Below are 21,111 nucleotides of genomic sequence, written 5' to 3'. Positions count from 1 at the left end.
GTAAGTGATACTGCCATCTGCTCTGTCCCTTTCTGACCCCCAAGTGTCATCCTCCCCCTCCCCCACGCCTCCATCCCCACCTCCAGTCCTCACCATGGATTCCACCTGGCAGGTCTTTCTTAAGGTCACCTCACAGCCATCTTTACCATCGCCAGTGCCTTGGCCCAGCCTCCCCTGTTTCCTGCCTGGATGACTTCCCTGAGCTCCCTTCCCCCTTCCCTGCTTCCCATCCCACCCCATGTCACCCCAATCCATGCTCCACATGGGGCCTGAGAGATTTTTCTAAATCCCCACCTGACCTCTTCGTCTCTTGCCTCCAGCCCTTTGCCCACGTGGCTTCCTCTGCCCAGAGTCCCCTCTCCTGCTTGGCCTTCTACAATGCACTTCTTTACTGCAGGCTACATAATGAGGGGCCCAGTACAAGTGAAAATGTCGGCCCCCATGTTCAAACAGTAGGAAATAAGTGCTGATGAAGGTATTAAATATAAAGCTTTTCCCTTTCTTTCAGCCCCTTCCTCAACCTACCGTGGTGTCTTTTGATTGCTGTTCGGTGTTGTGCAGGGCAAGTGCAGACTGTCATAAGAACCTCCTCCTAATCTTCCCCCTCCACCCTCACCATCCCACAGCCCGACATCCTGTGCCCTGGCCAGAGGTGGAGGTGTGGAGCCAGGCATCTCCCCTTCACTCAGATCCACCATCTCAACCCGTAGTGGACATCCAGCACCCAAGGATGTTGCAATCTCTGCTTCCTGGGAGACAATAACTACCCAGAATCGGGGAGGGCCTTGGAGGCTCAACCTCATAGGTCATTTACTGAATGGACTGCAGCACTGTCAGCCTGCGGTAGAGACAACCAGAGCCATGTCCTTCCCCATTCTCCCACTCAGGCCTCTGCCAAGTGGCCCAGGACCTCAGAGGGCAAAACATCAAGCTGAGAGTCCCTCTTTAGAGGCAGGGAGATGGCAGAAGTCAGGACCTTGTGTGAGCCAAGGTTCCAAGCTTGAGGTGCATGTGCCATTGTCCCAATGGACTTCACTTACAAATCATAAATTCAAAGATAAAATTAATTAAAATTTCAATACTTTGACCACAGAGCATTCAACCCCAAATGTGGGGCCCTTCTGAGTGGGGGTCCTCTGGGACTGCTTAGGTGGCATTTGTGTGAGCTGTCCCTGTCCTCAACCTTTAGGTCTCAGGTTAAACATCCCATCCTTGGGGAAGCCTTCCTGATCTCAAGACTAGCTTAGGTTCTCTGTCAATATGCTACCATAATGTCTCCAAACCTTGAACCTTTCCCATTTCATTTTAACTACCTGTTTAATTGGTTTTATTATATTTACTTGTTTAATCCATGTAATGAAGCTCTGTGAAGATGAGAACTGTGTCTATTTGGTTCACGGTGATATCCCCAGTATGTGCCAGGGATGTGATAGACACTAAAGATACATTCGTTAAATGAATGAGACAGTTCATGAATAATTAAACCTTAGGCCTTCTTTCTTGAAAGCTACGGGTTATTCTGGATGACTGGAAAGACCCCAACCCTTCTCTGCTACCTACAAAGCAGCCAATAGGGCAAGAGAGAGAGTGCCTACTGCCCCTTTCTACTCTGACTCCTCTCATCTCCCTCTTGCTGGGTTTTGTGGACATGAACAGTGAGGACCCCTGAGCTCGAAGCTGGCTGAGCGACCTTGGATATCACCGACTTTCTCTGGGCTTCACAATTAAGGGGTCAGATTAGGAGTCCTCACTGAACATTCATTTCCCATAGAGCTCTGACATGCCAGGTGGCATTTGCTGCTTTGGAAACATTTCTGATTAGGTTTCCAACTTCCAGGGAACTCATAATACTGTCTCTAAGAACTCTAGGCCTAACCCAAGGTTTTGCAACTCCAGCCCACAAACTAAAGAAAAACACACACAGGACCACGTGAAACAGTTAAGGGAGCCAATTTCGTTTCAAGATGGAAGATGACATAACCATTAAGATGTATTTTTTTTTGTTTTTTTTTTTGAGACAGGGTCTTACTGTGTCAGTCGGGCTGGAGTGCAGTGGCATGATCTTGGCTCACTGCAGCCTCGACCTCCCGGGCTCAAGCAATCCTCCCACTTTAGCTTCCCAAGTAGATGGAACGAGAGGTATGCACCACCAGGCCTGGCTAATTTAATTTTCGTAGAGACGGGAGTCTCTCTATGTTGCCCAGGCTGGTCTCGAACTCCTGGATGCAAGCAATCTTCACGTCTCAGCCTCTCAAAGTGCTGGGATTACAGACGTGAGTCACTGCATCCAGCAAAGGTGTAATTTAATATCCTCCAAGGTGGGGCAGAGTTTTTTTGCAAAAGTAGTCAATGTCACAAGGAACTGAGGCCCAAAAATATGAAATCCTGAAGGATGGGGCAGACCCAGAGCTCTCCCTGCATTCAGGGACATGGAGACTAACCCTATGGTGTAGAATGCCCAGACTTTAAGAAATGCCTTCCTTGCTGGCAAAGGTGGCATTGGCCCTGCCAACATTTAATCCCACTCTCCTTCCACACTCGGGAGCTCAGAGTGTTTTCCCCTCATAGCAAGCACACATTTAGAATCCTAGCTTCCCATCAGCTCAAGATAGATTCCCATGGAAACCAGCATAAAGGAAAGGCAGAGATGTGTCAGGCCCTGGACACATGCAAATATGCCTCCTCCCTCCGGGGCCCTGCAGTTTCAGTGCAGGAAAAAAGCCCTGTTGAAAAGGTGGCTCCATTGTCCTGTCCCCTAGGAAGCCTGAGGCCACTGTTTCTAAGAGGGCTTCCTCTAGAAGTCTTTCTGCCCTCACCCACTACCTTGGCAACACAGCCTGTACAAGAGCAGGTTCTGGCTAGGCGTGGTGATTCACGCTTATAATCACAGCACTTTGGGAGGCTGAGATGGGTGGATCACCTGAGGTCAGGAGTTCGAGGCCAGCCTGGCCTGCATGGCAAAACCCCATCTCCACTAAAAATATGAAAATTATCTGGGCATGGTGGCAGGAGCCTGTAATCCCAGCTACTTGGGAGGCTGAGGCAAGAGAATCACTTGAACCCAGGAGGCGGAGGTTGCAGTGAGCCGAGATCACACAGCCTGGGCAACAGAGTGAGACTCTGTCTCAAAAAAAAAAAAAAAAAAAAAAAGAGGTTCTAAAATCAGAGAGACCAAGCTGGAGGCCCTACCACAAGACTTAGATGTGGGGTGACCCTGGGTAATGTACCTAAACTCTCTGAATATCAGTCTCCTTTGTCTTTTAAATGGGTCTGATAATGTTACTTACCCCACAGGAGTAGTTATAGGGATTAAATAATACAATAATGTAAAATATTTAGCACAAATCCTGGCATTTAATAAGCACTTACTAAATGCTAACCGTTTTTATTGTTAATTAGCTATTGAGTAAGTCCCTGAACCACTCTAGGTCTCAGTTTTCTCATCCATAAAACAGAATGAGGTGGGGAGGAGGTAGGACAGCCTAATTTTTTAATATCCCTTCCAGCCCTGGCATTTTATGGTTCCAGGTATGTGTTACTGATGAAGGGGTGAAGAGATAGTGGTATTATAGAACTCTAAAACATGTTCTTGCTTCAGATTCCTGGATAAAACTCTCCCATGAAGGCAAACTTAGTGGACACAAGTTTCTTATGAATTACATCTGGGGAAGAGAAATTAGCATTCAACCTCTGTGGCTGACTAGCTGACCTTACTAAGCCTCAGTTTCCACATCTGTCAAATGGAACCACTTTACGAGTTGGTTGTGAGGATTAAATGAGTTTACTCTCATCAGGTATTAGCACAGTGCCTGGGACCAATGAGTGCGTGCTCTGTGCTGGCTGACAATATCACAGAATCTGGAATAAGCAGGTTGACCCTGGAAACCCATTGAGCCACTCAGCCAGCCCTGCAGGTGGCTGGGGATGCAGGGCCTGCATTGTCAGGGAGTTGAACCACCAGCACCATCCCCAAGAACAGAGTCCACCAAGGGGGCCTCCCCAAGCCTGGGGCTGCAGGCTCGCAGGAAGGGAGATGGAAGGGCCAATCTTACCAGGCCGAGGTTCAGAGAGTTGTTGTCATCTTCCGGCATGGGCAGGTACACAGCCAGGGCCACACAGTTGGCAAAGATGGTGAGCAAGATGATCGTCTCGAAGGGCCTGGAGCCAGGGTTAAGGAGAGCCCTCGAGTGAGGCAAGGGACTTACAGGGTTAAGGGGAAGAGGGCGCTGAGGGTCAGTCTGGACTGTGACTCTGATGCCAGGCTGGTGGACAGGCTCATGGACACTCGCCCATGCTGCTCCTTCCCTGAGCCCCTGCAGGGTACAGTGAGGACTAGGTTCCTGCCTTGACATCTGGCTCCCTCTCCTCAGGAACAAGTCACTTTCATGTAGACTCCTTGGAATGGCAAAGGTCTGGTCCCTGGCTGAGGACTCCTCAGCTTTAAGGCCTAGGGAGTCTTCACACTGCTCCACTCTCAGTGCCTGTCCATGCCCTTGCCTGCTCCCAAGGAGCCATGACTTTTGCAGATTCTGGCCAATCCACAGAGGCTTACCCAGATAAATGGCACGGGAGGGTAAGGGTTGATGCAGGGTAAGGTTGAGAACTCACTGAGTAGGACTGGGAACGAGGGATGGAGAGATGAACGCTGAATTTCCAGAGCCATGTGCGCATGCTGGTGTGCACGTGCTCACACCCGTCACACCTCACCCCTCCCAGACACACCCACCCCGCCACAGCCATTTCCAGAGGGTACCCCAGGCCCATGGCTTTCTCGACTTTCTGGCCCATTAGGCAGCAAGTGTGGAAAGAGCTAGAGAAAGCAAGGGAGGAAGCGAGGGAGTTGTTTGGGGGTAGATGGGGAGGCATATTATGTAGATGGGCTTAACAGAAAAATCCCATTCTCTTCCCAGTAACCTCCAGTGTTTGAGAAAAGAGGAGGGCCACAGGGGCAGGAGGCTACGAGAGGGGAAGGCGCAGAGGAGCAGAGGATGGAGGAGAGGAAGAACCCACAGAGTAAACCCGATTGCAGAAGAGAGGCAAGGAGGGAGGGCCTAGGAGGATTTGATGTGGGCGATCCACCGCCTGGCCTAGAGCGGGTGAGGGGAACAGGGCTGACCCTGACCCCAAACTATCTCTACTTGCCCCATGTTTCTCTTGTCCTTCCAGTTATCCCTCATTCTCCTTCATTCTAGGGAACAGCTGGTAGGAGCCAAGCCTTCCAGAACTCTTCAGAAATATTTCAAATATGCCCGACCCTCACTCTCAGACCCACTTGACACAGCCCTCCCCTTCTCGCTGTCACTCCTTCCTCCCTTCCCCAAATAACCCAGATATTTTCCTCATTCTTCCCCCCAGAGCAAATGCAAACATAGCATGAGTTTCAAAGTCCCTGTCCCCAGGGTGGCACGTCTGAGCTAGAACAACCAGGCTTGTTTGGCCCGTGTCTTGGAGCAACTCAGACCAGGCATCTTTCAGATCCATTTCTCCCCTTGGTTCTGTCCTCAGCTGGGACCTGCCGCCAGAGGAAGCCTTCCCTCAGCTCACCTCTGTCCACTGTCACCCCCTACCCAACCCAAACAAGGGAGAGTTTTCTCAAAGAGGCCATCGCATCTTTTTTTGGTCCCTATCCTATTCTAAAGTGAGGCTGGTGCTTCAAAAACCTAGTGGCACCCCATGATAATGTGGATTTGGGCACACCTGGGAACAGTCCTCATGAAACAGGCCCCACCCATAGGTGGTCAGTAGGCGTCTCTGGTTGTCATCCAGGACTTGGGTGGCCCACTCAGGCCCAGGAAGCCCCACCAAGTCCTCCTCTTCCTCTTCCTCCTCCTCCTTCTCTTCCTCCTCCTCCCCCACCCTCCTCCTCTTCCTCCTCTTCCTCCTCCTCCTCTCCTGCTTAGCCAAGGGCTCCTTCCCCCAGCTCCTCACTCAATTCTGTGAGTTCACCCCATGTCTAAGTGCCAGGCCTCTCTGGCCCTCCTGTAGGAAGTTTGTGCTCTGTGATCACCCCTGAATCCCTCCCTCATGACGCACACTCCCCCCACGGCCCAGGCCCTGAAGGATATTTCCATTCTACAACGCTGATGCAGGCCTTCCTCAGGGGGTTCTCTAGGGTCAGGCAGAACAGGGCCCTGGGTGGCCTTGGCAGAATCTCAGGAACCGGCTTCTTGGGCTGTTTCTTCCTCAGGCCTTCATCCTGGGGTGAGGATGGCTCCATGGCTTCCCTGGGAATCTGGCTTTCTCCTGCTCCCCCACCCCAGTGCTCTCCCTTCCCTGCGTCCCCAATGCCCCCGCCTTGGGGACTGGGCTGGCTGAGGCTGTCGGCTGAGCCTGCCCTGCTGAGCCAGCCGGGGGGCGGGGGCAGGAGTGGGGGCAGGAGGATTACTCTCCTCGCTCCCAGCAAGTAAAATTAGCCTCCACTCGGCTCCCTGCTGCCGGGCCTGAGCTCCTGAGGCCAGGCAGCTGTCATTCCACCCAGCCCAGCCAGCGACTTCCCAATCTGTCCCCTGAGGAGGGTGGGGGGTGGGAGGAAGAACTTACACACAGGCCTGGGATGGTGCAGGGGCAGTGGGAAAGGGAGACAGGATGGAAGGTTTCAAGCCTGGGGCAACAGAGGTCAGGAAGGGGTAGCCTTGGATATGGAACCTCAAACTGCAGAGTGGCCCCCTCATGCCAAAATTAGGTTTCCCCCTCCTCAGCCCCATGACATTGTCTGGAGAAGGCACTGGGCAGCCTAAGTGAGGACAGCTCCACAGCACCCCCTACCCATCTCAGTGTCTGCACCATCAGCCAAAACTCCCCAAGCATACCCTCAACCCACCCCCCAAGCAATCCCATGTCAGAGAAACAGTAAACCCCTCTCCAGTGGGCTAGAAGGCTCCCAGAACAACCCTGAGTGTGCACACCTCTGGCATAGCACATGTCTCACTGTGGAGCGTCTGCTGTGTATCTTTCTTCCCCACCTCCTCCCACCCCTACAGGTGTAAAGGTTGTGTTCTTTATCTCTGGGACTCTGGCCCCTTCTTTGCACAGTCTCCACACGTACTATGCTCCCTGTAAATGTTCACTGAGACCAGGCATGGTGGCTCACCCCTGTAATCCCAACACTTTGGGAGGCTGAGGTGGGAGAACAGTTTGAGCTCAGGACTTCAAGACCAGTCGGGGCAACGTGGTAAAACTGTCTCTACAAAAAATACAAAAATTAGCAGGGTATGGTGGTGTGTGTTTGTAGTCTCAGCTACTAGGGAGGCCAAGGTGGGAGGATCAGTTGAGCCTGGGAGGTTGAGGCTGCAATGAGCCAAGATCCGGCCACTGCACTCCAGCCTGGATGACAGAGTGAGACAGAGTGAGACCTTGTCTCAAAAAGAAAAGTTCATTGAGGATAGCCACGGTAATCCCACCACTTTGGGAAGCCAAGGTAGGCAGATAACTTGAGGTGAGGAATTTGAGACCAGCATGGCCAACATGGTGAAACCTGGACTCTACTAAAAATACCAAAAATTAGCGGGCGTGGTGGTGTGCACCTATAATCCCAGCTACTCTGGAGGTTGAGGCAGGATAATTGCTCAAACCCAGGAGGAGGAGGTTGCAGTGAGCAGGGATTGAATCACTGCACTCCAGCCTGGGCAACAGAGCAAAACCTGTCTCAAAAAAAAAAAAAAAAAAAAAAAATTCATTGAATGCCTGAGCTAACAACACTGAATCTTAAATGTGCTGAGCTAACAGCGAACCCCACATACCCTCCTAGCCAGTACTCTGGGCTGGGGGTGGGAATGAGAAAGGGGCACCGGGAAGGGTGAGGGTAGACAATGATCTAGGAATGAGAAAATTCAACAATCATTTTATTTAGCTCTTTGGTGCCAACACAGTGCCTATGTACCTATATGCACACCCCCCTCCCCTAAGGCTTACAGTCTGAGGGAAAAAAACTACAGTCCCCACCCAACCTGGGACAAAACTAGACGACCTCATGGGGGGGCGAGGAGGGAGTAAACCCCCCCCCCACCCCGCCCCACACACACACCAAGGAAGCCAGAGAACGCCACCAGGGCACACAGGTCGCCTCTGCTGAGTCTGTAGGTTCGGTCTGGGCTGAGCGCTGGCAGCAGTCTGGCCTCCCATCCCTTCCTCTGGGTTCCTTTCTCGAGGAGTAAGAGTGCTCCCAAAGAGGTCGCTAGTATTTGAGGCCATCTGGTGGAGAGCAGTGGCATGGTAACCGAGGGATCAAAGTCGGGCTCGCATCCCGGGGACTCTCAGAGACTGGGCTGCGCCTGCGGCAAGGAAGGATGGAGCAGAGCCGCCTGAGGCCGAGCGGGAGTCAGACCCAGGGATGACCGTCCTGGGGTGCCCCTCTGCACCCCGGAGGGGACGCAGGACGCCCGGAGCAGTCCCAGGCCCCGCCCCTCGCTTCACCCACGGAGCTCCTAGGTCTCTATCGTGCCCATCGCACCCGCTGCCCTGCACTTCTGCCCCAAGCTGGTGGAGGAGGGAAGGTGTCGCAGACACGGGAGTGCCGCGGACCTCCTACAGTCACTGTCCTGCGGCGCATCGCGGGTGACCCAACAGCCTCCCGCTGCTCCCGAAAGTGGGACGGGGCCGGCGGATCACCCTCCAAGCCAGGGGTGGCCACAGGCCCGATCAATGGCAGGATTCCTCCGACTCCAAGAAAGGCGACGGGGAGAAGCAGGAGGACTCGGATGACTCCGGCACCAGGGAGGAGGGCGCCCGGGCCTCGCCGTCCCCAGGGCGGTCGGGCGGGGGGGCGGCGGGCGGCGCGGGGCAGGGCCGGGTGCCCGGGAGGCCGCGGGAAGCGGGGGGCGTCGCGCCGTCGGGGGCCGAGCTCAGCAGCTCTTGCAGGTACTTTATGTAGCGGATGGCGGCGCGCAGCGTCTCCACCTTGCTGAGTCGCTTCTCAGCCAGGGCGCCGGGGAGGTGGCCGCGGAGGCGCGCGTAGCCCTCGTTGACGCACTTGACGCGCTGCCGCTCGCGCTCGTTGCGCTTCTGGATGAAGGCTGGCTCGAAGGGGTATTCGTAGACCCCGAAGGCGCCGGGGAAGGGCACGTAGGGGAACACCCCTGCATAGGCGTCGTAGTAGGGCGGCTCTGCTGGGCCCGGGTACAGCAGGAAGGGCACGTTGCCCAGGGGCTCGGCGGCGGGCAGGGGCGCCTGCCGGGGAGGAGGCACGACGCCCAGCTGCATGCAGCTGGGGGGCCCCAGAGGCCTCCGGTCCACCAGAGCCCGGCAGAAGTTATTGTTCATGGTGCCGCGTGGAGCTGGACCCAGAGCGAGGCCCCCACCGAATGGCTCCGGCTTGGGGTCTGCACGGTCTCCACCACTGGGGCAAGTCACATCGCTAGCAGCAGCTTCTGGGTACCAGGACTTGCTAGGGCCTCTTTTCGCCCTTTAGGGTGGCTTCCAATGACTCCCTAACAAGAGCCATCGCCCTAGACAAGTGTGGCCCCTCTCAGGGGGTCGATGCACGCCTTCTCAGAGCCAGCCCATGGCGCCGCGGAACTCTGAGGGCCCGCACCCCGTTCCGCAGCACCCATGGGCATGGCCACAGACCCGCGCTCCCTGCCTCCTCCTGCCGCCCAGCATGGGCACCTCAGGCCTAAACCACGGGCTCCATGTCCTCCACCCCCACCCCAGCGCCTGGTCCTTGGTGCTCACGGCCTTCGGGATCCCCGGGCTGTCCGGGGTCCCCAAACTGTTGGCTGCTGTTAGGAGTGCGCCAGCTCAGTGGAGGGAGTCTCCGGGAACATTTCTAAAGAAGAGGAGAGGAGAGTGAACATATCAGTTAGGAAAGGCCTGTATTATGGGCTTCTTCGTATCATCCCCACCCGCAAACGGGATTGTAAGCCTCATGAGGAGAGGCGGTTGGCTACTGAAGGGGCACAGATCTGGGTTAAAATCTTGTGCCCACCCCTTAATAGTCGGGTGACCACTTTGAGTCGTGGTTTCCATAACGGAAGGGCAAGGGAAACATCCTTGACAGGAAATTAATAAGATATGAGAATCAACTGTGAAAAAATATATGCAAAAAACACCTCCTAAACGGCATAGCTTATAAAAATGCCCAATTTTGTCATGTCCCTTGAGAGTGGGGGATTAAGTCTCATCACTGATCCCTTCCAGGGTCTTACATCTAGCAGTGGGTCTGAGACTGCTTATTGAATTAGCAGCAGCAGCCATCAGCCAACGAGGGAAGCCAACTCTTTATGGAAAGGAATGCCTCTTTGATAACAAGGTAGGTGTTGCTGGTCCATTCAAAGCCCTCTGTCTGGCAGAGACAGTCATCAAAGCCTTCCCTGCCCCAGTCCCTGTGGTCTGGGATACACCCTCTCACCCCACCCTGAGTTTCTCCATGGCACCTAATGGAGGCGTCTATTCTTTCACCTGTATGCCCTGAGCCTAGCCCAGCCCCTGTTGAGTATTAGATGCTCCACAAATACATGTGGAATAACAGAGAGAGGATTAGGCAGAAAGCTGGGTTTGTCAGGGTGGGACTGATTACACGTAGCCTTTCATAGGCTTTAGGAAGCTGTTATTTCAGAAATAATTGGTGTGTGTTGAGTTTAGGTGCCACCAAGCTTCATTGCATGTGGTTATCAGATCCAAGTTAGGTGCCATTTTGTCTAGGAAACCTCTCTGATCGCACTCCCCCCTTTTGTGTGTGTCTACAGTGTCCCATAAGTGCCATCTTAGCACTTATCACACTATTCTATTATTTTTTCCCTCTTCATAAAAGATGCTCAGGACTTAGCGAGTGAGTGAGTGATGGGCAGCATGACACCTTGGCCACTGGGCATGGCCTCTCCAAGAGACAGAAAGGAGCTAGCTCTCTCCCTGACAGGAGGAGGTCGTGGCAGACTCAGATTCCTGAGAATGTCTCCTCCTGCACCCTCTCACCTCTGTCCTTTTTGCAGGCCCTGAGTCTGTTTCCAGCTAGCTTTGTCCTCCACACTAAATGAGGACCAAGAAAAATCAACAATGATTCTAAGCATCATGGAGACTTAGATGTGCTCTCAAAAGTGAAACCAGGCCGGGCATGGTGGCTCACACCTGTAGTCCAGCACTTTGGGAGGCTGAGGTGGGCGGATCACTTGAAGACAGGAGTTCGAGTCCAGCCTGGCCAACATGATGAAACCCTGTCTCTACTAAAAATACAAAAACTAGCCAGGTGGGATGGTGGGCGCCTGTAATTCCAGCTAATTGGGAGGCTGAGACAGAAGAATCGCCTGAACCTGGGAGGTGGAGATTGCAGTGAACCAAGATCATGCCACTGCATTCCAGCCTGGATGACAGAGCAAGACTCCATTAAAAAAAAAAAAAAAAAAAAGAGTGAAACCAAATGTCTGAGAATTCAGGAAAAATTCACATATCCCTCCCCTTCTCAATGGCCTTCAAAGCCTCCCCGTTGCTTTCAAGAGAAGGTTCTAGAAAATGTCTCCCAAACAGACCCTCAGATCTATCAGGTCAGTCTTCTCTGGAACTCTTTGCTCTCCGATCTCACACTTGGCTTGTGCTGGCTGTGGTCCTGGGGGCCCTCTCTACAGCTCTCTGCTTTACCCAGAGTCCTGCCATCCTTGATTCCAGCTCCTGCCCATCCTGACTGCTCCTGCCCATCCTGACTGCCTGAGCTCTCCAGCTTCCAACATGGGTTGTGCATTCTAAGGTGGCACATTCTTTTTAAGGTTGTGCATTCTATGTATTCAACCAGAATGTAAGCAGTCGGAAGGCAGGGGCTAGGGCTTTTACTTCTCAGGTAACGCCTATCAGTCCCTTTCTCAAAATGATTTTCTAGCAGTTCTCTTTCATTGTACAAATTTGGGATCCAGACTGCACTCTCCCATATGATCCCTGTCTATTCATATTTGACTTAATTATTTAAATTTAATTTGATAGGGGTCAGAAGTTCATGACAATTTTAACAAGTACAACTTACTATTTGTTCACGTTGATTTAATATTCATAACTTATTTATTTTCCTCATATACTATTTACATTTTTTCATACAACAATTCAGAAAGGTGATTCAAGCAAGAAACTTCACAGCTGGACTATGTATTTCTTGAGTCAATTCTGTATTTACTGTTAGAAAAGAACTGGTAGGCCAGGCGAGGTGGCTTATGCCTGTAATCCTGGCACTTTGTGAGGCCAAGGAGGGAGGATCACTTGAGCCCAGGAGTTTGAGACCAGCCTGAGCAACATGGCAAAACCCTGTCTCTACAAAAAATTAAAAAAATTAGCGGGGCTTGGTGGCATGTGCCTGTGGTCTCAGCTACTCAGGGGGAGGCTGAGGGGGGAGGATGGCTTAAGCCCAGGAGGCAGATTTTGCAGTGAGCTGAGGCTGCACCACTGCACTCCAGCCTGGGCAACAGAGCAAGACCCTGTCTCAAAAAAAAAAAAATAAAGAGAACTCATAACCTATCTGCAAGGTAGCATGGGGGGGTACACACCTGCAAGGGAATTGTGTTCTGCATGTATCACTGAATACCAGAAGCTGAGGAACACAGTGTAGCATATTACCATTAAGCGGCATGATTTTCATTCAGTAAATATGTACAGAGGGTCCTGGATATCCTGGGACTGCTCTAGGTACTAGGATAGAACAGCAAACAAACATTGTAGTGAAATAATAATAATAATGATAATCGTAGCTACACTTATTATTCATGATGTGCGAGACACTGTGCTAAGAGCCTGATGTTAATCATCTCATTTAATTCTCACACCATTCTTGAGGGGTAGGTGCTAATATTGTCTGGTTTTACGGGTGAGAAACTTGAGGCACATGAAGGGTAAGTCATTTTTTAAAGGCCCACTGTTAAGAATTCATGAACTAATAAAGGTTAATCCACCTCAGTTTCCCACCTCTTCCCTCAGTATTTCTACTAGTGGCTTCTCATCTGATCAAAGGAACGGAGAGGTTTACACTGACCTAACAAAAGGATCTTAGTAAATTATTCCTGCTGGAGAGGAATTACAATTATAATTATAATTCCTGGAGGGGATGTCCCGCTGAAGATTCAAATTATAATGCTGTTATTTAGCTTCTGCTAAGAGAAGAACTAAAGGTCACCCTGGTCATCTTTTGGGAGGGTAGCACCCCCTTGGAGATGTGTTTGGAGGGTGGCCCATGGAGTTCTGCTGCTGGGAAGACACAGACTGGAGTATCATCAGAGTCAAGCAGCAGGAGCACCCTTGCCTGAGCTTAGAAAACCTGAGCAAAGGCCCCAGGAGGATCTATCAGTAGCAGGGAACCTACTCATCAGCTAAGTTCATGGGACTGGGCAGAACCAGCTATCAATAGCGCCACGGTGTGGTGGTGAGACGCAATGGCGGCAACAGATTGATGAAACACGCATCGCGACCCCACGGGTGTCGAAGTCATCACTTCCTGTGACAGCTCCCTTTGGGGACTCTGGGTCCCTAGGTCTCCTGGAAAATTCAGGGCAAGAGAAGACCCCTTAGGAAAAGCTACTGAGTTTTCTGTCAACATCTACTAATTTTCTCCCTGTGTTTGCGAAGCAATTCATATCCCTTAAACTTTCACTATGTACACATACATAAAATATGTATTAATACAATTAGATGTATTTTGTTGTTTTGAATTAAAAATAGCAGTTGCATCAGCATTAGGCAACTTACTAGGTAAAAATGTGGCTCTGAAACAGTGGAAGAGCTTTCCCTCTACTCTTAGCCCCCATGGTGACTGCTGAAAGAGCTAGTTGAATGAACCCATTGATTGCATTGAGTAGGCGCAGACTATTAGTTGCAGGCAATGCTGTCCACCTTTTTAAGGGGCCCTGGTTCCTCTCTGGGACTGGAGCCACTCCTTGCCCTCAGCAACCCCATTCATTACCAGCTGTACTCTAGTTTACTTTGCCCTGGGAAGCAGTCGAGCAGATGTGCTTGGCAGGAAGTAACTGCTGTTCCTCCCCAGAGCTTTCTTCGTGGTGCAAGCTACACTGAGCTGTTACGCTTGCAGTCTGCACTCAGTTGTACCATGTACAGTTAGTTTGTTTAGGGACAGCTATCATCAATTATTGTGCAAAGAACTTTCTAATCCTCAAATCTGACTTGCACCAGAGAGGGCGCATTGCCAGCGGGGGTCTCCCGGGCCTCCTTTGCAATGCCTTGCTGATTCTAATTGTGTAGCATTAGTGTTTGCCCCACCAATATTAGCCCCTTGTTGTCCCTATTGCCAGAGGATCTCACTGTCCACACCCCTGGGGATGGCACATTATCATAACTTGCTGTTAATGGTTTCATACTCATCCCCTGCTCATCTCTCCCAGGCCTCTCCCTGGTGCCCAACGTTCACCAGGGCCCTGTCTCCCCACCCTCCTTAGCCTTATACTTTGCATGGGCAACAAGCAACCTGAGGGCCCTCTCCCCAGGGCTCTTCCTGTCACTGCCCCCAACCCAGGCTGTAAACTGTGAGCCCAAGAACTCTGTCTGGTCTTATCCTTCTTTGAGACACAGTACACGCTCAGTTAAGTGTTTGTTGATTGACACTGGTGGGAAGCCCTGGGGAGGCAAAGGCAGGTGTGAACTTTGAAGAAGCAGACAACGTAATTCTACCTTTCAAGCTTTCCTCATTGTCTTTAGCAGGACTGGAACCAGAGTTCGGGGTCTGAGGTCAGGAATTGGCTGAACATGTCTCTTTCAACAGGGAACCCATGGCTCTGAAGGAAGTACTGGTGAAAGGGATTCCATAGTCTTCTTCTTCTCCTCCTACCACTCTGAGAGATTTCTGAGAGTTGACCAGCCCATAATGCTGCTTTTGGGCAGCAACAGGGAGACTGCTTCCATAGCCTCCCCTCTACCCACTGCGGCCAAAAACTGGGAACATTTGTAAGGAAGCCCCAAGGACTCAGAATGACAGAACTCATTAGCTTTGTAGAGTCCTCACTCATCCCCCTGCCTCCAGGCAAGGTGGTTGCTAAAACCTTTCCCCTAAGGGCTCCATAATATGAGAAATGCAGCTTCCCGCATTTCCCTCCTTGGATACCCACATTAGCATCAGCCCTTGGAGGGCACGTTAGCAACAGAGGCCCTGGGAAGCCCTGCAGGTAAAGAAACCTGTTTGTATTTGACCCCCAAATTCCCAATGGAACCACAGAACACTTTAAAAAATGGTCTTAAGCCCACTAACATCAAATAGAATACACTTCAGGAAATTCTGCCTTTAAATATCCAGGATAAATATATATTTTTAAGAAACAAGTAGGAGCTGAGTGTGCGGCTCACACCTGTAATCCCAGCACTTTCGGAGGCCGAGGTGGGAGGATCGCTTGAGCCCAGGAATTTGTGACCAGCTTGGGAACATTGTGCTTCTAGTCTTGTTTAAGTCTTACTCACCCCTACATCTTCCTTTAGAAATTCAGTTTTGTGTATGGTTTCCAATAGGGTTCTGTTTTAATTTTGTAGACCAATAATTAGCAGTGTCAATTTATTTAGCATTCATTAAGCAGGCCATCTTTTTATCACTAACTTGAAAAAAATCTCTCATTAAATATCATATTCATCTTTCATTAGGTTCTGCATACTTCAGTAGAGACCCTATCTCTACTAAAAATAAAAAAAATTAACTGGATGTGGTGATGCATGCCTGTAGTCCCGGCTACTCAGGAGGCTGAGGTGGGAGGATCAGTTGAGCTCAGGAGGTGGAGGCTGCAGTGAGCTGTGATTGTGGCACTGCACCCGGCTGGGTGACAGACCCAGACCCTGTCTCAAAAAAACCCTGCAAAACAACAACAAAAAACCAAATAGGAAATCTTACAATCTCCCTTGGGGGGTCTGTCACATAACCTGTAAATATTTCTAGAAGGATAACCTCCCCATCCCCACTGTATACATAGTGAACACTCCAGACCACATATTCAACATAAACAATCCTTTCAGAATCTTGACGGGTATAGTTTCAACGTTGATGGGAGAAGGGGCAGCCAGGCCCTGTGACCATGAGCCCACATGGCTCCTTGCTGGGTTAGAAAATGACGCTTCATGCTCTGGGTGGGTGTTGTGCAGGCGGGATTCCAGCCCCATTTGCCCCCTTAGCCTGCACTGAATGAGGATGTACTATCCATGGGCCCCAGAGCCTGCTTAGCCCCTCACACTGCCCTCCACGCCATCCTCCCTGCCTCAAGTTTGGAAACCTCTGTTGCTCCCCAGCAACCTGGCTGCATCCAGTTTCACAAAGAGAAAAGCTCACAGAGCTTTGACAATGGGCTGACCAATCCAAGTCCTCAACATGGCATCACTTTGCTGAGAGTCTTAAAGAAGATAAACAGGGTGGAGAAGGAAGGGTTTGCATGGATTAGGTGCCCTCTGATGCCTGGTGCTTTGTGGTGTGCTCTGCTTTCCTTATCCCATGCCATCCTCACACCTGAGAGAAGGTATTACTGCTCCTGTTTACAAAAGAGGAAACAGGCTCAGAGAGGCTAAGAGAGCTGCTCAGGGTCAAACAGCTGATTGAATTTACCGGGGTCTCATTGGGTTGATATGAGGACTTTCTTGGCCGGGCAGGGGTCCCCACCTTTTTTATGAGTAATGATTGTTACAGGATCTCCTGGGGGTGGAGCTGGGTGAGGAACTTAGTCCTTCACAGTTCCCTGAATATAACCAGGCATTTGCAATGCTGTGGAGTTATGGGAAGATGTTCCCAGAGGCAACCACCCCACTCCTAAACCCTGAGCACGGGCTTTAGATTAAACTGGCCGGGATGAATCCTGGCGCTGCTCTTAATGGCTAAGTAGCTTTAGGCCAGTTACTGACTTCTATAAGCCTGTTTCCTCATCTGAAAAGTGAAGGTAATAATACCTACCTCAGAGGTTACTGTAAAGATAAAGGTAATGTATGTGAGCCACGTGACACCTAAAAGCAATTGAATTAATGGTAGCTCTTATTGCCGGTAAGGGACGGGTGACCTTCAGAAAAGCTCCCAGAAGCTCTAGGACCCTTGGATGTGGCTAAGAGAAGCCCAGGACGGCAGGTGCTCCACCAACATTGATCCACCAATGCTTACACCCAGTAGCTTCCCACAGTCACATCTGTCCTGACAGAGTCTAAAAGGAAAATTCTATGCATTAGATGTCTGATTTTTTCCCTCAAATCTTTGAATGAAAAGGGTAACTGAATTCAAATAATTATAATAAATTGAATTTATTCAACCGTGTGTTCTATTGTCTGTCAATCCACCTACCAAATAACATTTCCTGAGCTCCTTCAAGGAATCCTTCTGTGGGCTGGGGACCCAGCAGAGGACAACCTCAACTGCTGCCCTCAGTTTAGTAGCAGAGAAAAGGACTGCATCTTAGTGCCCACACACACCTGGCACTTACCTATATGCCAGACACTGTTCTAAGTGTGCTACAAAACTCTCATTACAACCTTATGATGTCAGGACTGATGGTATCCCCAACTTACAGATGAGAAGAACAAGGCACAGAGTGGTTAAGCAAATTGCCGCAGGTCACACAGCTGATAAATGTTGACCTGGGATTCAAGGGATCCTTTCTACACTCTGGGACTGGGTAGGCATCGTCATCCTGTCCAGGAATGAGTCTTTCTTAGCCCAGAAGAATAAGACTCAGATTCAGAAGAAAGTCCATTCCCTACATTACTCCTACTACTCCACCCCACCCAAGGGGAGGAGGAAGAGTCTATGGCTCAGGAGCCCGACACCTGGACTCTTGTCCCAAAGCCACCAATAAGTGCTAATGTGACTCTGCACAAATCTTACCATCAGATAAAACTGCTCCGTACTTTGCCTTTCGGGGAGTAGAAATATCTTCCGAGGAATCCAACAACTTCATTGGGGTGGGTTTTGGGGTTGCAGAAGGGAAAGGTGAGAACCTGGCCAAAATTGTGACTAGGAACCCAGTATTTAACTTGCTCTCTCTGGCTGAAGTGACTCACACTGCTGTGCAAATGCAAGTTACTACGATTCCTGTTCTCATCATTGGTTGCACACATAGGTGCTCAAGAGTGTTTCTGAATGCTTATGATTAATCAATGTTAATTTCAAAGAAGACAAAGAGGAAGGAAAATCATCCTATAGACACAGTGAAGTCATGGTCAGAATGAACCAGGCGGTTCTGCAGATGAAATCAGTTTGAACCCCAGAAATTCAAGCTGTGCCTGAGCCTCCCTTGATGAGCCTCCCTTGATGAGCCTCCCTTGATGATGAGTCAGCCTCAGAGCTGGGTTCACAGGCTAGGAAGCCAGGGAGGCTGGGGTTGAGGGGTGGGTACCATGGAAGCTGCCCCCAAGGGTGCTGCCTGCCAGCCTCTGCCCTCTGAGCCACACACCCATCATCACCGCTGTCTCCTCTAGGCTCCAGTGCCAACCTCAAGCAGAGTCATGCCCTGGGGCCCATATTATTGCCAACTCAGGGGAACAGAGGGAAAAGGATTCTCACTCCCTTCTCTACAAAAAGGAGTATCCCTTGTAGGTGACGGGTATTTCATTGGGGATAAAAGCCCTTAGGGGCCACAGAACAAAAGTTTGAGGGCTCCCAAGGAAGATGGGTCTGGTGGCCTCTCAAGATCATATTAATAGATTCAGAGAATTTGTAGGTGGGAAGTGACTGCAGCTGCAGGGCTGGAGGGGAGACGGTGCCTGTAATGAGGGAAGGAGATTCATGAACCAACATTGTTCAGCACTTGTGATGCTTCACACTCTGGATCTCATTCGAGCCTCAGGGTGTCCTTGTGAAGTGGGCGTCTGCACCCCCCACTCCACAGGAGGGACCGAGGCCAGGAGAGCCTGGACCTGTGGCCAGGGTAGACCATGGCCCTAGTTCTCCACTGCCCCCACCCCAGGTTCCCCTCCTGGTGGCTGAGGCCCTCGCAGCTCCCTCTGTGTGCAGGCTGTCACTGGGATTCTCCAACCTGTCTCATGCATGCGGTTACCTGTATTTTAGAGGGAACTGGGGCTCTCTGAACTTGTCATACCTTGGCTTACGACCAGGGTCTCTGGAGCCAGCCAGATGTGTCTGAGAATCCTGGCTTTGCCACTTCCCAGCTATATGACTTTGAGCAGGCCTATTCCATTTCCTCTTTTGTAGGCTGGGGAGAGCAACAGCACTCACTTCCTAAGGTTACTGTGAAGTTCAAGGAGATCGTGCATGAAAACACCTTGGCATGCTTCGTGGCTGGGAAGTGCTCAGTAATCAACAGCTGCTCACACTCCCAGGCCTGGCATCTAGGTTCCCAGCAGTCTGCCATCCTTCTCTCCAACCTTCTTTTCCCCCATATCCCCAAATCAGCCCTCAGCTTCAGCGTGAACATAACTCTCTTCTCTCAAGCAGCCTCTGCGTTCTCCCCTCTAGCCCATGTTCACAGAGTTGCTCCTTTCCGGGAGAATCAGCCCCTTGCCTTTCCACTCATCCAACTCCTACTTCTGGAAGCTGTTTGGGTCTTTCTTTGTCCACAGAGCTTTGCTACCCTCTCCTGTTTCTGCTCTTTCTCCTTCTCCCTGAATCCTAAAGCCTTGGTGTGTTGCTCTCCAGTGGTCATAGTTGGTTGGCGTGCTCTCGCCTTGCTGTTCACCTTGCTGTGCATTTGTGTCTTGCTCTTTCAAGGAGCAGGAGTTCCTTGAAGGGCAGGAACCTCATGCTCCCTCTGTATCCTGCGGGCCCAGCCCTGCCCCTGACACATAGGAGGTGTCCAAGAAGTAGCCTGATGTGGAGGAGTAATTGAATTGCTGCTGGATGAATGGCAATTGAAAGGGCACAGGTGAGTGTCACCAGTCCATGACTGTTATAGCAAAGCAGGTGGTCTCACGAGCTGTGTCACCTTCGTTTAATGTCTGTGGTAAAGCAGCGATGCAGAGGTCTGAGCCTGAAAATACAAAACTCATCCATCCAAACTGCCTCCTCTGGGAGCAGGATAAAAAGCACAGGCACTGAGTGGGAGGACATGCTGTGTTCTAACGGGGACAGAATCTTGGCTCACACCATAGGGAAGGAGACTGTTATTTACTAGGCACCTTACCATGTGCTAGCAATTTATTTATTTAATCTCTTCAAGTTCCCTTAGCTCTTTTAAAGTTAATTTTTTTTTTTTAATAGGATCTCACCTTGTCATGTGGGCTGGAGTGCAGTGGGACGATCATAGCTCATTGTAAACTTGAACTCCTGGGTTCAAGTAATCCTCCTGCCTCAGCCTCCTGATTATAGCTACACACCGCCATGCTGGGTTGTTAAAAATTTTTTTGTAGAGACAGAATCTCGAACTTCTGGCTTCAGTGATGCTCCCGCCTCAGCCTCCTGAGTGGCTGAGATTACAGGCATGAGCCACTGTGCCCCGCCCTCCCTTAAATCACTTTCTATTCCCATTTTACAGATGGGGAAACTGAGGCTCAGCAAGCTTAAGTGAGTTTAAGGGGGATCATATTTTTAGTAAACAGCAGGATTAAAAACAACAAAAATATTTATATAACATTTATTCTATACCAAGTACTAGTCTAAGCACTTTACCCATTTGATTCTCACACAGTGCTGTGAGCCATATACTATTATTAACCCACTTAACAAGTGAAGGGACAGAGACCTAGATATGCAAATGGCCTGTGGTCCCACAACAATTAAGTAATGGAGCTAGGGTGTGAGCCCGGGCCATCTTTCCCATGGCCAGGCCCCTCACCACTGCTCTGCACCTCCTGAGCCTGCTCCCAAGTTCAGACCCAGGCCCGGCTCTCCTCCTGCCTAGACCCTTCACGTCGAGCAAGTCCATGGGAAAATGCCCGCTCAGTGGCAATGTCCTTGGCAGCACAGCTGATCTCGCCTTCTCCCAGCACTGGTGGGTGCCGTAACCCCAGCCAGCAGGTGGCTTGGCTCTGTTTTCCTTTCCTTTGGGTAGGAAAGCCATCAGGGGTGACTAAGCCCTGAGTAAACAGTGTTCTGGCCTCCCTCCTCCAGGCCGGGTGGGGCCATCACTATTTCAGGATCAAACTCGGGCACATCCCTCAGCCACCACCTTCGCACGGTTACCTCTCTGGGTTTGTTCCTCCAGCAGCGCTGATCCTGATCAGTGGCTCTTGAACCTCCTGGGGGGACTGCGGAATCTCCGGGGCTGCCCGCCTGCCCAGCAGCACCTTCGG

At 50.9% G+C, this 21,111-nt stretch overlaps 2 protein-coding genes across 2 annotated transcripts in view; both read right to left on the bottom strand.

Moving 5' to 3' along the window:
- The window catches only part of CACNA1S (calcium voltage-gated channel subunit alpha1 S), a 72,851-nt gene extending 66,634 nt beyond the window's left edge, over nucleotides 1-6,217 (bottom strand). The window contains exons 1-2 of the mRNA XM_054462763.1: nucleotides 6,045-6,217; nucleotides 4,053-4,158 (exon numbers count right to left, since the gene is read on the bottom strand). Of these exons, the coding sequence (XP_054318738.1) occupies nucleotides 4,053-4,158; nucleotides 6,045-6,217 (279 nt within the window). The remainder of the gene's footprint in view (nucleotides 1-4,052; nucleotides 4,159-6,044) is intronic.
- Nucleotides 6,218-7,814: 1,597 nt separating this feature from the next.
- On the bottom strand, nucleotides 7,815-21,102 carry ASCL5 (achaete-scute family bHLH transcription factor 5). Its single transcript, XM_054462753.1, has 2 exons — nucleotides 21,002-21,102; nucleotides 7,815-9,763 (listed from the first exon to the last, which is right to left on the bottom strand). The coding sequence occupies exon 2, from the start codon at nucleotides 9,256-9,258 to the stop codon at nucleotides 8,638-8,640; it is 621 nt and encodes a 206-aa protein (XP_054318728.1). The 5' UTR covers nucleotides 9,259-9,763; nucleotides 21,002-21,102; the 3' UTR covers nucleotides 7,815-8,637.
- Nucleotides 21,103-21,111: the final 9 nt, after the last annotated feature.

Source organism: Pongo pygmaeus, chromosome 1 (assembly GCF_028885625.2).
Source record: "Pongo pygmaeus isolate AG05252 chromosome 1, NHGRI_mPonPyg2-v2.0_pri, whole genome shotgun sequence".
NCBI classification, from domain to species: Eukaryota; Metazoa; Chordata; class Mammalia; order Primates; family Hominidae; genus Pongo; species Pongo pygmaeus.
This window is presented reverse-complemented; position numbering and strand designations above follow the sequence as displayed.

Bases quoted from the DNA above. Each gene is read 5' to 3' on its own strand.
- ASCL5 (XM_054462753.1), bottom strand. From the start codon at position 9,258: ATGAACAATAACTTCTGCCGGGCTCTGGTGGACCGGAGGCCTCTGGGG.